This window comes from Diadema setosum, chromosome 6 (assembly GCF_964275005.1).
Source record: "Diadema setosum chromosome 6, eeDiaSeto1, whole genome shotgun sequence".
Classification (NCBI taxonomy): Eukaryota; Metazoa; Echinodermata; class Echinoidea; order Diadematoida; family Diadematidae; genus Diadema; species Diadema setosum.
In genome coordinates, this window is record NC_092690.1 from 22,376,248 (window position 1) to 22,393,084 (window position 16,837).

General features: G+C 36.0%; 1 protein-coding gene across 1 annotated transcript in view; it reads right to left on the reverse strand.

Moving 5' to 3' along the window:
- Positions 1–1,644: 1,644 nt before the first annotated feature.
- LOC140229642 (uncharacterized) overlaps positions 1,645–16,837 on the reverse strand; it is a 46,953-nt gene continuing 31,760 nt past the window's right edge. Inside the window, exons 5-8 of the mRNA XM_072309886.1 lie at positions 14,755–14,867; positions 12,839–12,928; positions 6,457–6,701; positions 1,645–1,874 (exon numbers count right to left, since the gene is read on the reverse strand). Of these exons, the coding sequence (XP_072165987.1) occupies positions 1,645–1,874; positions 6,457–6,701; positions 12,839–12,928; positions 14,755–14,867 (678 nt within the window). The remainder of the gene's footprint in view (positions 1,875–6,456; positions 6,702–12,838; positions 12,929–14,754; positions 14,868–16,837) is intronic.

A 16,837-nucleotide genomic window follows, 5' to 3' on the forward strand; every position in this document is an offset into this window, starting at 1 on the left:
TTATATAAAAAAAAATAAAGAAAAGGAGGAAAATCTGTCGGGGGAGAAGTTGTGTACAGTGGTTGATGCGAAGTTGTGGATAAATTCTACATCACTGACCTTACGAAGCAGGGCACAATATCAGAGCTGCTTTGTAATAATGTTACAGTTGTTTTGTTGGAAATTGTTCAATTTCACAGAGTGACGGTACGAAGCAGTGCGCGATGTCACAATTGCTTTGTGATGTCACAATTGATTTGTGACATCATTTCACATTTAGTATTATTTCACTCTTTGGAAAATGTCGTCATAAAAGGGACGTCATTTTGTAAATAGTACGCCATCATGGAGTGTCTAGCAACATTCCAGCATTCTGACATAGCTGAAAAAAAAAAAAAACCTATATAATCACGTGAAGGTCTTTCAGCCAATCACTGTATACAGAATAATTTTTTGATCCAAAATCATCCTCCCTATTGTTACTATAAAGTTTCATTATTGTTGTTTACTCTATTCAATTCATGCTGTCTTGTTTACGTTATTTCTCTGTCGATAAAAAAAAGAAGAAAAAGAAATGTATGTTATCTCCCCTGTTCGCCGAAAATGGATATAAATTTCAATTGAACTGGAGGAGAGCAATAACTACTACTCTATCATTCGTTCCCGCAGTTATAAACTCTGTAAAGATCTATTGACGAGGTTTGACTCTGGGCACTTTCGTTGTAAAGTAGTTTTCGCAGTGACTTGACTTTCTCATTATGTTTACCTCAGCAAAGAGCTTTAGCCCCTTGAACAACATCGTTCTCCAAAAAGCTTCCAGTTTGCAGGATATTCATCATCATGATCCATTGTTATCCTCGTTACTCCCATCATGATTACAACGCAATCAATCAAATGACTGTCAGCACTTAACTGTGCAATTTCGTCAGCAACACATTTCTTTGACTCGCCGCTCATATTAGTATTGTTTCTCAGTACGACTGATGTCTAAACAGTGCTTTATACTCAGCTTCTAAGCTCTTTAACAATCTCTCTACAAGCCTTATAGGACAATCAATGATATCACATTATTTTATCGTGTATTATTGTGTATTTTTCTGAGGGTCCCATATCGTACAAGCTTTGCTTCTTAGTGGGACCCTCCATTTCAATCCCATCCTTAGTGAACTTGTATTATACGCCTTATGTTCATATCAACAAAGATAAAATTGTGTGTTTTTTTTTTTGTGTCATCTGCTACTCATTTTCATATGTAGGCCTACTTTGTTAAATCACATTCTGCAATTATTACAAATATCCTGTGCATATACATTGTATATAATTTCTTTGTTTATTTGATGGAAGTGAAAAAAATAAAATTGAATCTTGAATCTTGAAAGACTGAGTGAGACCTGATTGTTCAGTTTTCCTAATCTTCGTATACTTCTGTATATAATTCTTTTCTTCAGTTCTCATCTTATTTCTCTGGTACATTTATACACCTTTCATGTTGATCTTGATTTCTGCACTCAATTATTTATTATATATTATTATTATAATATCATGCACATTCTGATTGCATTTGATTCATCCCAAACTTTGTTTATAAACATACGGCTATGTATAAATGTTCAAGTTCTTGCTGAAAACCAGCTAACAGCTGGGCGTTACCCCAGCAGCTTGTCGCTATCCCCCTCGACATTTCCCCGTGTGCAGTCGTAAGAGTCCAAGTTCGTGGTATTGTAGGAGGGTTGAGAACTCGCTGCTCATTCCGTGTTTCTTATTCAGCAGAATGTCGTCGAAATAATGGTAAGGTACCCGCTCGAACCCCGCGTCCAGCCGCAGAGGGAAGGGCCAGAAACCGTAGACGTGGATTTCTTCGCACAACTGCAGGGCTACGTGGACTATGTAGAACCCTGTCAGAAAGAATACAACAAAATGAATTTATGTACAGGAATATACTTTGACTCACCTACACTTTGTGACAGTACCAGGAGACTCACATCTTCTTCTATGAGTGTTACTAAAAGTGCAATACTTCGCCCCACTGTTTTCAGATTTACTCGGAAAATATTTATAGAGTAACAACAAATAGGATTGTTGAAGTGTCATATAGAAATCTGAGATTGAATTAGAGGGTTGAGACATTATCAATATTAGACAGAATTTATGTTTTTATGTAATATGTTTTTATATATAAAAACATATTACATAAATGTGACTGTGCACCTCAAAACGAACATAAAGTCGCACACACTGATTTTGCGTGAGGACTGAAAATAAGTGAAATGGGTCAACCTAGCCGAACTTGACTTTTTCATATTTTCTGAAATAGCGGGTCTTCTTTTACATTATGCTAAAATTTGGTATCATAAAACGGGCAGGAAAGTGTATTTTTTTAAATAGCAGTTCATCTCGAACATTCTTGGTAGAATAGTGTGATTAGGTGTGTCTTTAGAATCCCTTTTTCATTTCTGAAAAACCTTGTCCATACTCTTCACTTTCAAATCTAATAACTTTTGAAAGGATAGTGCTACTACTTTGAAAGTTGGCATTGATTATGGACAGAATGTGCTAATGAGGCATGCTTTATTTCAGTTTAATCTAATAATCCTTTCATTGTTGTTCCTCTGGTGGTTAACTTCCAGTTTTTTGTCCCATTGATCGCACAGCCAGCACGGTTTGGTAAAGATTAAACTATGGTGAACGAGACATCAAAATCAAGAAAATCATATTAAAAAAGGTGTCAAAGCAGAGGGAAATGTCTCCTAAAACAGATAATTAATGTGACTTATTAAAAGATATTCGCGCTACTGAGAAATCGCGAGTTAAAACTGACTGATTTGCTTCACCGATATTAGCTCCGGAACAGCTGTCTTTTTCGAGCCCTAAAATATGACGTCACGAAATGAATAAAACCCTTTACGTGTGCAGCGGGACATCGAGGCCACCATTCATAAAGCACGTATTTCTTGGTGGGCGGATGCAGTATCTGGCCTGTCTTTAGTCGCCTCTGCTCTCTCGGCTGAGACATTAAAACGTCCAAATTTCCCTTATAGTGTACGGAAAGACTTTGAGTTTGACATCGAGAGTGAATTGAGTGATGACAGTGACAATGACACTGATAGTGACAGTGGCAAAGTCGGAGCGGTAGAAGAAGCGATTGAGAGGCGACGGATATGGATGGCCGCCGATAACACAACTCGTTTGGGACATACATGGAAACGGGCACACTGTCTGTCCATACGTATGCCCCAAACGAACCACGTCCGCAACGGCCCTCCATAGACGGAGCCCACTGTGTGGATGGAGTGGTAGCACAGCGCACATTTCATGACGTCATAATTTTGGTCAGCAAAATTTTCGCCGTCAGATCGGGTTCTGGTGGTCTAAAAAGAGTCTTAAAACACCATCTCTCTATCGTTCTGGAGACGTTTTTACCTTCTGAAAGTTAATTATTCATATTCCTAGAGACTAAGCTTTCCAGGAATGTATAAATCACCTTGTTTATGAATATCGTCTTTTTTTTCTCGTTCACCATACTTTAAGCGCTTGGATAGACACTGTACTTCAGAGCCTCTTTTCTCAGTTCACACTTTTCCTGAGTTTGTGCTTTCTTTCCAATATTTAGATAGGTTAGGAGAGTCCATTTGATTTGAGTTATACATCATTTTAAAGCTTAAAGTCTGCTCTTTCAGAACATGGTCTTAACTAAAAATTCATATCTGGCGACTTTTTGTTTGTTTTGAGGTGCAGGGTCACAAATAGTTACACTGGTTACAATCTTACCAGCAAATTCAGAGAGGGGGGATAATGTCATTTTCTCACAATTATAATACTGTTTTGTACGGAAAAAATACGGTGTACACGATACTTCGGTTGATGATGATAAATTTTAGCATCTGTATACAACCCCTTTCCCAAGCGTTCCCCGTGAAAATTATCGTTGCTATCTGCTATTACAACGAGACTGTCAGCATTAATATGTCAGTGATACACCTCATTAGTTGACATCAATGGCAACACAGGAAACGTGGTGAAGAGTTATGTATCAGCTAATAGATGACCTCGGCACCTCCATGTGTATATGAAAGCGACTTTATTAGCACCGTTTAGTGAGACGACGAGTGGCTTTCGATCTAAGGTCGCAGTTTGATGAATCCGACCGCTTCAATTCTGTTCATCCGCTTTTACTCTAAATTTATCAAACCTGTCAAAGTTAACCTGCTAGTTAGGACTTGCACTCTAGCGTCACTGGCCATCGGGGAAAGGTCAAAATATTTCATCAGTAAAATTTAAAACTGCAGCTAATGTAATCTTTATGAAAAAAAAAAGGCTTCAATTCTGAACTTTCACGCTACAAATTTCTAAAATAATGGGTAGTGATTACAATCAAACCTGTCTTAGCGGCCACCTGCCGTATACGACCACTAAAAAACAATTCCCATCGAGAGAAAAAGTATGTTAGAGAACCTGTCAAGAGTAGTCACCTGTCCATAACGTTCACTTGTCTCCCCTGGTTGGCCGCTATAAACAGGTTTGAGTGCATCACGTAAGAAGATAACAAGTATACTTGATTAAATCTTGCACTGACATGTAGATTCATTACATTAATATTGCGAACACAATTTCTTAACTTGTTTACATCAATTTCAAATAAAACTAGAGATTGTAATTTGTCATCACTGACAAATTAAGGTGATCCGATTTCTTTTTTAATCAATGATTCGAATCGTGATAGTGCAAAGTCTCAGCTACAACATACTAAAATCTGAGAGAAATTCACCGAAGCATAAGTAAGATAGTGCTCGATAAAGAGAGTCATGTCAATTCTCACATCTAAAAAAATTCCCTCCCATAGAGATAACACGTCATAGCGAAAATAGAAAAAAAGAAGTACATATGACCTTTGACCCCACTTTGCACAGACAAGATGGCATCTGAGCAAAAAGTGGTTATTTTATGAAATGATCCCTGTAACATGGTCTTTACGTGTGCACAATATGGGAAAGATAGGACATGTATTCACCAAGATACAGGATGAAACATCTATGACCTTTGACCCTAATTTACATACCCAAGATGGCGTCTGATCAAGTCGTTGTCATTTTATGAAATAATGATCGTGACATGAACTAAATATGTGCAAAATATGGTGGTGATAGGGTATGTTTTTCTTGAGTTATTGCACATAACGTTGCAAAAAGAAAGAAATATTTCAATACATCGAAGATAAACTTTAATTTCAAGTAAGTTTTTGACGTAATCCCGACATCGTATGAAAAAACGAAGGGCACACTTACGATAGCCCAAAGTCTCAGCTACAACATATTAAAATCTGGGAAAAATTCACCGAAGCATAAGTGAGCTAGTGCTCGAAAAAGATAGTCATGTCAATTTTCACTTCCAGAAAAACTGCTCTCCCATAGAGATAACACGTAAACTGGTCAAATTTTACAAGGATACTTTCAATCCATTTTTACGAGGTGATGACGTCATCCAATCAAAAGATTGTAATAATAAATATGAAAGAACATTAAATAAGCTACAACATACTGAAAGTTAGGTGAAAATCGGCAAAGGATAAGTGAGATACGCTCGAGTGAACTTGAATTTTGATGACGTCATTTTGAAAATTTACTTTTTTTTACTTTTTTAAGAAATTTGATATCTTTTAATCATTTTTTCAGTATCCCCAACCCATGAAATGATATGTACAACTCATCAGCTTTCAAAATATGTAAAGAAAATGGGGGGTCACCGTCCATCCTGACGAGTAAAATCGGATTTAAATTTGGCGGTTTTTTGGCATTGTTGCACTGTATATCGCCATTGACGCGCGCGCGGAATTTCAACTTTAACGGGCCCGTATGACGTCATATTGAGTCGGATTGACTTGAAACTTGGTAGAAACATTCTTTGACATTTCAGACATCCGATACGTGTGAAAAAACGGGAAATTTCTATTGCATATGAGCTGTGCGTGCGTATATGTGCGCGCGCGTACGCGTCCGTCGATTTTTTCTGAAATACTCCAAATGACCTGAAACGTGTGCAAAATGATTTTGAGCTCGATTGGAGCATGTTAAAATTTCAACGCGCGCGTACGCGCTCGTTAAATATGAACGTGACTAAATTTTATGAAATATATCAATAGAGCTTGACTTGAACTATATGATATGTAAATTTCATTGAGAAAATCCATTCCATTAATGAGATACGAATGTGAACGTGTTTTCAGATAATGACGTCATAGTGACGTCATGGTTGACTGATCACAGTGATACATTAGATCTATCGTCCTTATGACGTGATACATATATGGTATCAGTTTAGAAGTGATAGGTGAATGACTTTTTGAGTTAACCTCTGCACAACATTTGAGGAGAAAGAAATAAAGAAGAAGAAAGAATCCGTACAGATACAATAGGTGATCCGAGAGGATACTCGGATCACCTAATGAAATTGAAAACAACAACCAATTTTGTAATTTTGTACCGGTGGACGGCTGACTCGTGAAGTTCCTCCGTTTCCAAAAATTCCAGAAGTTGACGAACTCTTTGGCGTTCGCCACGAGGATGCGCGGATCGTTCTGGTCTGTGTTCGCCTTGTCCTGCACCGTTGACAAACAAACGTTGTGGAGCGAAGCCGCCCCGATACACGGCATCCAGAGGTAGCCGTGGTACTGCGAGATGTTCTTTCGAAATGCAACGTAGTCTTCTTGCCTGGCAAGGGCATTGTATCTTCGGAAAAAACAACAACAACAAAGAGAACTAGAGATTGTAATTTGTCATCACTGACAAATTAAGGTGATCCGATTTTTTTTTTTTAATCAATGATTCGAGTCCTGATCGCAATAGGCATGACCATGCAGGTTTCATCTGTGTTGACGGGACATTGGCCGTGTGATGTTTGGATTCTCATTTAGAAAAGGGTCATATCTGCTATCTTTGGTACTAAATCTGTATACACTATAACGAAGATACAGCAACAAGTACATATGACCTTTGACCCACCTTCACACTCCCAAGATGGCATCTGAGCAAAAAGTGGTTATTTTGTGAAATGATTCTTGCGACATCGTCAAAACGTGTGCAAAATATGGGAAAGATAGAACATGTATTCACCAAGATACAGGATGAAACATTTATGACCTTTGACCCTAATTTACATACCCAAGATGGCGTCTGATGAAGTAGTTGTTATTTTATGAAATAATGTACGTGACATGAACTAAACATGTGCAAAATATGGTGGTGATAGAGTATCTTTTTCTTGAGTTATTGCAAAGAAAGTTGGAAAAAGAAAGAAATATGAAAATACATCGAAGATAGGCTTTGATTTCAACCAAGTTTTTAGACGTGATCCCGATACCGTATGAAAAAAATGAAGGGCACATTTCAGATAGCCCAAAGTCTCAGCTACAACATATTAAAATCTTAGAGAAATTCACCGAAGCATAAGTGAGCTAATGCTCGAAAAAAATAGTCTTGTCAATATTCATTTCCAGAAAAACTGCACTCCCATTAAGATAACACGTAAACTGGTCAAATTTGACAAGATTACTTTCAATCCAATATTACGAGGTGATGCCGTCATCTAATCAAAATGTTGTTATCATATTAATGAAAGAGCATTTAGTAAGCTACAACATACTGAAATCTGAATGAAAATGGGCAAAGGATAAGTGAGATACGCTCGAGTGAACTTGTAATTTGATGACGTCATTTTGAAAATTTACTCTTTTTATTTTATTAAGAAATTTGATATCTTTTAATCATCTTTCCAGTATCGCCAACCCATGAAATGACATGTACAACTCATCAGCTTTCAGAATATGTAAAGAAAATGGGGGGTCACCGTCCATCCTGACGAGTAAAATCGGATTTAAAATTGGCGGTTTTTTGGCATTGTTGCACTGTATATCGCCATTGACGCGCGCGCGGAATTTCAACTTTGACGGGCCCGTATGACGTCATATTGAGTCGGATTGACTTGAAACTTGGTAGACATATTCCCTGACATTTCAGGCAGGCGATAAGTGTGAAAAAACGGGAAATTTCTATTGCATATGAGCTGTGCGTGCGTATATGCGCGCGCGCGTACGCGTCCGTAAATTTTTTTCAATTTTTCAAAAAATGCTCTAAATGGTCTGAAACGTGTGCAAAAAAAATTTGAGCTCGATTTGAGCATATAAATATTTCAACGCGCGCGTACGCGCACGTTTTAAGGTATAGGTGAATTTTGAGAATATGAGCAGAATGCGCTTGACTTGAAATATATGTGAAATAAATTTCATTGAAAAATTCCATTCCATTAATGAGATATGATTGAGAATGTGTTTTCATATAATGACGTCATTATGACGTCACGGTCGACTGATCACTTTGATTTTAGTTCGATTGCCGTCTTTGGGAGACGATACATATATGGTATAAGTTTGAAATTGATAGGAAGAGGACTTTCTGAGCTAATCGATGCACAACTTTTGGGGAGAAATAAGAAAAAGAAGAACTAGAGATTGTAATTTGTCATCACTGACAAATTAAGGTGATCCGATTTTTTTTTATCAATGATTCGAGTCCTGATCGCAATAGGCATGACCATACAAGTTTCATCTGTGTTTAGAGACATTGGCCGTGTGATGTTTGCATTCTCATTTAGCAAAGGGAGTCATATCTGCCATGTTAGGTACCAAATTCTGTATACACTATAACGAAGAAACAGCAACAAGGACATATGACCTTTGACCCACCTTTGCACTTCCAAGATTGCATCTGATGAAATAGTGGTTATTTTGTGAAATGATTCTCGCGACATCGTCTATACGTGTGAAAAATATGGGAAAGATAGGACAGGTATTCACTAAGATACAAGATGAAACACTTATGACCTTTGACCCTAATTTACATACCCAAGATGGCGTCCGATCTAGTAGTTGTTATTTTATGAAATAATGTACGAGCCATGAACTAAACATGTGCAAAATATGGGGGTGATAGGGCGTGTTTTTCTTGAGTTATCACAAAGAAAGTTGCAGAAAGAAAGAAATATCTCAATACATAGAAGATAAGCTTTAATTTCAACCAAGTTTTTATCGTAATTCCGACATCGTATGAAAAAAAGGAATGGCACATAACGATAGCGCAAAGTCTCAGCTACAACATATTAAAATCTGGGAGAACTTCACCGAAGGGTAAGTGAGCTAGTGCTCGATAAAGACAATCATGTCAATTTTCACATTTAAAAAAATTCCCTCCCATAGAGATAACACGTCATAACGAAGATACAAAAAGAAGTACATATGACCTTTGACCTCAATTTGCACACCCAAGATGGCATCTGAGTAAAAAGTGGTTATTTTGTGAAATGATCCTTGTAACATGGTCTTTGCGTGTGCAAAATATGGGAAAGATAGAACATGTATTCACTAAGATACAGGGTGAAACACTTATGACCTTTGACCCTAATTTACATACCCAAGATGTTGTCCGATCAAGTAGTTGTTATCTTATGAAATAATGTACGTGACATGAACTAAACATGTGCAAAATATGGAAGTGATAGAGGCCGTTCTTCTCGAGTTATTGCAAAGAAAGTTGCAGAAAGAAAGATATATCTCAATACATCGAAGATAAGCCTGAATTTCAACCCAATTTTTTGACGTGAATTTGACATCGTATGAAAAAACAAAGGGCACACTTACGGTAGCGTAAAGTCTCAGCTACAACATATTAAAATCTGGGAGAAATTTACCGAAGCTTAAGTGAGCTAGTGCTCGATAAAGATAGTCATGTCAATTTTCATTTCCAGAAAAACTGCATTCCCATAGAGATAACACGTAAACTGGTCAAATTTGACAAGATTACTTTCAATCCATTTTTACGAGGTGATACCGTTATCCAATCAAAATTTTGTTAATTTATGTTTGAAAGAACATTAGATAAGCTACATCATACTGAAATCTGGGTGAAAATTGACAAAGGACTAGTGAGATACGCTCGAATGAACTTGAAATTTGATGACGTCATTTTGAAAATTTACTTTTTTGACTTTATTAAGAAATTTGATATCTTTTAATCATGTTGTCAGCATTGTCACCTCATGAAATGACATGTACAACTCATCAGCTTTCAAAATATGTACAGAAAATGGGGGGTCACCGTCCATCCTGACGAGTAAAATCGTATTTAAAATTGGCAGTTTTTTGGCATAGTTGTACTGTATATCGCCATTGACGCGCGCGCGGAATTTCAACTTTGACGGGCCCGTATGACGTCATATTGAGTCGGATTGACTTGAAACTTGGTAGAAATATTCCTTGACATTTCAGGCATCCGATAAGTGTGAAAAAACGGGAAATTTCAATTGCATATGAGCTGTGCGTGCGTATATGCGCGCGCGCGTACGCGTCCGTCGATTTTTTCTGAAATACTCCAAATGACCTGAAACGTGTGCAAAACAATTTTGAGTTCGATTGGAACATATTAAAATTTCAACGCGCGCGTACGCGCTCGTTTACCAGGGTCGTGATGAAATTTTATTAAATATATCGATAGAACTTGACTTGAACTATATTATATGTAAATGTCATTGAGAAATTCAATTTCATTAATGAGATACGAATGTGAACGTGATTTCAGATAATGACGTCATAGTGACGTCATGGTTGACTGATCACAAAGATATAATAGATCTGTCGTTCTTATGACGTGATACATATATGGTATAAGTTTAAAAGTCATAGGTGAATGACTTTTTGAGTTAATCGCTGCACAACATTTGAGGAGAAAGAAATAAAGAAGAAAGATTCAGTACAGATACAATAGGTGATCCGAGAGGATACTCGGATCACCTAAGAAGAAGAAAGAATCCGTACAAAAACAGAAGGTGATCCGAGAGGATACTCGGATCACCTAACAAAATAAAACAAAACAGAGAGAACGGACGTCAAAGACTTGGGCATACACTGTCCAAGGTCTACTGAGCAATGTTGCGCGTAATCATAACGTCCCCTATCGCAAGAGGCAAAACACTCTGTCCCTCAGATAGGACATGAAATGGAATGTCCCGTGTGTCAGGGAGTCACAACTCATGCAAGTAAACCATCCTGCTTCATTCGTTCATTCTACGTAAGGAGCAGGGTGCATAACCCTGAAAAGTGGTACCGCCTCACATCCAACTGGACCCCATGGAATACCAGCTTATAGTGCAGCTGAATATGGGCTATCCGGGCATCCATCTTCTCAGATGGAAAATGAAAAAAAAACAAACAAACAAACAAACAAAAAAGGTCTCGGTTTTTATTCATTGGCGACTATCACATTCTCAACAGTCTTTTTTTTTTCATTTTTCAGGAAGCAGTTCTCGAACAGTCAAAATGAATATGCAAATAGTGAAGTGGTGATATCATCCCCCACAAGTTGCCTTATAGTTTGCACATAAAATTTTGAAATTTCCGGTTATTCATTCAAACACAATAACGCTCCATTCTTTTCGGAAGTCAAACAACCAGTAATGACATCATGTTTTACAGTTTGAAAACAGACACAATGAAATTTTGTCATTTTCTTCTTGTACACGATCAACGGAAAATTGTTAGGTGATGACATCATCAGCTCACTCATTAGCATATTCATATTAACTGTACGAGAACTGAAGCCTATATTGCAACAATTAGAGAAACATCACAAATTCATAACTTCCCCAAGTTTTATCCGATTTTAATCAAATTTTCACCGTTGTGTTTATAAGATTTACTCCTTATCAGACTCAGTAATAACTGGACTGGAATTCCTCTTTAATTTTTATGAGAGGGATACCATTAAGAGTTGGCATCCAATGGACTGCGATGAAAACTACATCACTTATGTGTTGTTACTTACTTTTGATGATATAATGGTCATAGTGTTAACACAAGACAATCCAAAATATCCTTTTCTGATCACACTTGTACATGTATATGGGAGACAATATACAATGCTTCTGTCCCATGTGGAAAAACGCAGAACTGCTTTCATAATCAATTTTTAGGGTTGTTTCAATTTTGAATGATTAAAAAACAGAAAGCGAAGTGACACGTGGCTATTTCGAAGGAAACTATACACTAATGTGCTGCGCATCCAACTAAAATTACGAGAGCACACATGGCAATGTTTTTTAACTAATAGGTAATGATGTTGGAGTTGTATAGACTTACGACTGTAGTTCATAGGTTCTGGCATAATTGCACAAAATTAGACTTAAAAACAAAACAAAACAAGGCAGGTATAGAGTATAGTATACGAATACCCGTTATAGAATAAGTCTATATCCTACAGGTTGAGAAAGATGTTTCGGGTTGTTTTTTTATTTGCATTAAGTTTTTTCATTTAAAGGGGACCTCCGGATGATTTTCAGACTTTTACATTTGAACGACTATAAATTAGTTAAACTGAGTACAGAGTTTCAGAATTTATAGTGATTGGGATGAGGAATGAGAATGTTTTCAAAATTTATAACAAATTGCAATGAACAAGGATGATGACAAGGTAGCCTCACCATAACAATGTAGGAGTTGGGGCTCAAGGAAGCAGAACAAAAGAAGAAGGCATGCATAGATTTTTCACAGGTGAACTTGTTGAGCATGTGGTATTGTAATGGAATTACACTGCTACATTTCTGAAATATATGAGGCTCCGATGTCATCAACACTGTTCAGTGTAATTTGTCTAAGATTTTAAATTCATTGGTTTCTCTGCTCAAGGACCACAATAAATTCCACGAATCTATACACGGAGCTGTCGATTATGTACTGCATGATGTGAAATTATGAAAATCGTCCGGAATGCCCCTTTAAGCACTTGATGCGTTTGTACAGCAATTTTACAGCATTACTTACTTTTTGTGAAATATACTTGGGTTGAAAGTCGTAAAATTGCTCCTCTCTCCCGCGTCCTCAGAGAATTTCTTCATGGGCGCAGCGTTACATCTGGTTAAAGGATATCATGGTGGAAGTAAGAAATTGACATTGTTGCCATATGAAAATGGATATATATATATATATATATATATATATATATATATATGAAGAGTTTGTTCGCAAAAACCGATAAGTACATATTTGCCAAATGGAGATATTTGCGATTAAAGGTCAAGAAAAATAAAGAGAATGATAAGAAAATGTTTGCTTCTTTTGACCATAACTTCAACAATGTATACCTTGTATTATGTAGTGACCAATATATCATTTAAAAGGTACTATTTTGTACTTTATGACAGAGACCGTACTTCAAAATCTTCAAAAATGGACTTATCGGTTTTTGCGAACAAACTCTTCATATATATATATATATATATATATATATATATTTTTTTTTTTTTTTTTTGGGGGGGGGGGCTATACACGCATGATAGCGATGCTGGTTTATTAAAAGTATGAACTTAATGTGGGCGGGAAGGCAAATAATGTATCAGATGTGACGGGGAACAAGCACGCTGCACATAAGCAAAAATCTATTCACCTCCGAGGAGAATGAGATCATTGTTGATGACGTTCTCAATTCATGTAACGTCATGCTATGTGGGCATACAAGACTGGCTCGCCTTATAGGTCTTTTTATGACATTTATGACAATTCACAACACATTCAACGCGACAAACAGAACACCAGTTTTAATCAAAACGGGCCTCATCAGTGACAAGACGGCATTTGTGTTGCGTGCAGAGAAGGGAATTTTCCCTCGACCAAAAATCTGCCACTGGCATGACTGGGTGATACACTACATCTCATATTGGACCGGAATGTTAAAGCTTTGTTGTATTGAAAAAAAAAGTAATCATAATGAACGATTAGGTCTTGCTTATAATTTTCATGCAATTTCGTTGAAAGGAGGGATGCTTTGCTCCAATTCACAAATTCAACTCTAATGCATTTTGTTTATTTCTCCCAATTCCCGACTAAGTCAGCTAGCTAATTATTCTTTGTCATCCCTCAGGTTTTGGTGTCTTTTTGTTCTCTGAGACAGCTAGTTCGCTTCCACACTACAAAAAGACAAGAAGCGTATATAGAATGGTAAAGTTGAACATGTTTTCAGAAAACTATATACTAGTTTTTGTCTTTGTACTGAAGGAGTGATGTAAATTACGATATAACACAACTCTATCATTGGTTTACACAAAAGAAATGTAGATTTTATTCTACACATCACTGATGCTTACCTGCAAAATTAAAACAGCCACAATTGTCACAGATTCGTATAACGTATGCACTCGCATAATCGTCACTTTAGTACTGTCATTTTGCATGTACTGGAGGATTACCATCTGTATTTTTGAACAGTGGATTTTTTTTTTCTTGCACAAAGACTTAAAGGGATGGTACAGTATTGGTGGAGATGAGAATTAGGCTTTTAACTTTTTGCGAGATACCAAGAAAACACTTATGATGTTTTACAGAGCATACCATTTTAAGAGGAATTCAAAGTTTATTTGATGAAAATCGGGTTTGAAATGGCTGAAACATCCAAAAAAAAAAAAGCAAAACGAAGCGATTTAGAATCGCTCTTTTTTGATATCTCAGCCATTTCAAAACCAATTTTCATCAAATAAACGTTGAATTCTTCAAAGCATTACATGCTCTTTCATATTTCATAAGAGGTTTCTCATTATCTCACCAAAAAATGTTAGAAACCTGAAATTAGGTCTCAACCAAAACTATACAACCCCTTTAATGAAAAGGAAAAAGTATAAGTCCCTACTTCATGAGTTGACAAGAAATTAATTGATTGAAAATGCATCTAAAAACTGCATCAATACCTGAAAACCATATCACTTGAGTCGATTTCGCTTCCACATCCGCTGTTTAAGAGGCTTCCGCTGTTCCCCACCACTGCGCACTTCCTGTAGTGTTTCTCTCGGAACGGACTCACCTGTGATCGACACAAATAAAAAAAAAAACAACAACAATAAAAACATGTGACGGGCAAAAGTGATATGAGGTACGTATCATAAGTATATACTTTATTACATTTATAATATATTCTTCACTTTTGTTTTTTTTTTTTTCTTTTTGGTCGTTTGTTTCTTTGTATTTTGGTGCAATGCTCATACGTAAGAAGTACTTGATTAGTGTTCAGAAAGCCTCCCCCACTTGCAACATGGACCGACTGTCCGACTGTTACTCTACAAGGGATGTAGGGATAAATCTTATTCTCGAACCTCCAGGGTCACAATGCTTATCTTTTGTCCGTCTCTTGTGGATTTTCTTCATACTTGTGTGTTTTTCTTGTTGTCTTAATATGTATGTCAAACTTAGAGTCTATTAATCTAAACATATAGGGCAGATTCATAGGCCGAAGCATCACTTACAAGAGCATAAGCAACAATGACAATAATATTCGATATTCAATCGTGTTCCACGAGCATCGACACTTACGCAGTACTATGTTTCTTCGTAGACACTTTTCAGAATTCATTTCATAATGGTTATTCATAATATTGATAAGATATAATGTGACGAAAGGAGAAATTAAAGGAATGGTCATAGTTTTGGTCGAGATAGGGGAATCAGATTTCAATATATATATACAAACACACACACAAACACACACAGATATATATATATATATATATATATATATATATATATATATATATATATATATATTTATATATATTACACTCAGCAAAAAAAGATAGTAAACACTTTTTGAAGTTTAGATTTCTCATAGAATATTTAGCTAAAAGTTGATGTATTATATATCATATGAAAGGTAATTAAATTGCCTATCAACATGATAGGTCAAGAAAAAAGTTTAACTTTACGCATGAGTGAACACCTTTGTTTTTCTCTTCAAAGGCACAAAAGTGAAAATTGCAAAAATTAACAAGTTGTCATTTATGCGTGCTCTTCATAAGTGCTCTTCCATGTAACAATAAGAACAAAAGGCGAATTCAACACAAAAAATAACATGATTTAAGTTGTAAAAATAAAGTGCTATGACCTCTATGATATCTTTGAAGCCCAAAAGATCAATAAATGCTTAAATAGTGGAGGAAAATGAAGAATTTTCTGTCAAAATTGAACTGAAATGCGAGAAGAAGCAATATAAACAAAAATGGTAGGAATTTGAATTAATTTCTCGAATTAGGAAAATTATAAATCATATTTGATTGTTGAATTTGTCTCATGAATTCTTAAATCACAACATTTAAAGAATTAAATGAAGATATTCTGTTCATCTAATTATCTTTGTGCTCTTACTCCCTATGTCATTTGAAGTTTGAGTTGACAGAAAATTCTTATTTTCCCCCTTTAGTTTTTTTAACTTTCATTTTGTTTAAGGTTATAAATAGATTTCGATTTCGATTTTCACCAGTTATCATTACATGTAATTACTGTGTTATCATCATGTATACTGTTTGTTTTCTGCACATTGTTCACAAGGTAAAAGAACTTGTCTGGTTTCTGTTGTAATGTTCATAAATGAGAAGTATGAAAATAAAATGAGTTGGAATGAATGAATTGGAGATAAAGAGAACAAAAACTTATTTTTTATTATTTCATTCATGTCTCCTACTCTGTTAAACTGGACTGGTCTGTTCTCATTGTTATATTGAAGGGCATTTCCAAAATACTGAAAGACATGTAAATTTTTTGCAATTTTTACTTTTGTACCTTGGAGGACAAAAACAAATGCATTCACTCATGCGTAACGTTTCCCTTTATGTTGACCTACTGGTTTGATAGACAATTAAATTACCTTCAATTCGGTATATAATGCATTGATTTTCGTCAAAAGCTTCTATGAGAAATATGAACTCGAAAAAGTGTTTACTTTCTTCTTTTTGTGTGTATATATATATATATATATATATATATAATAAGAGCTGTATTTGA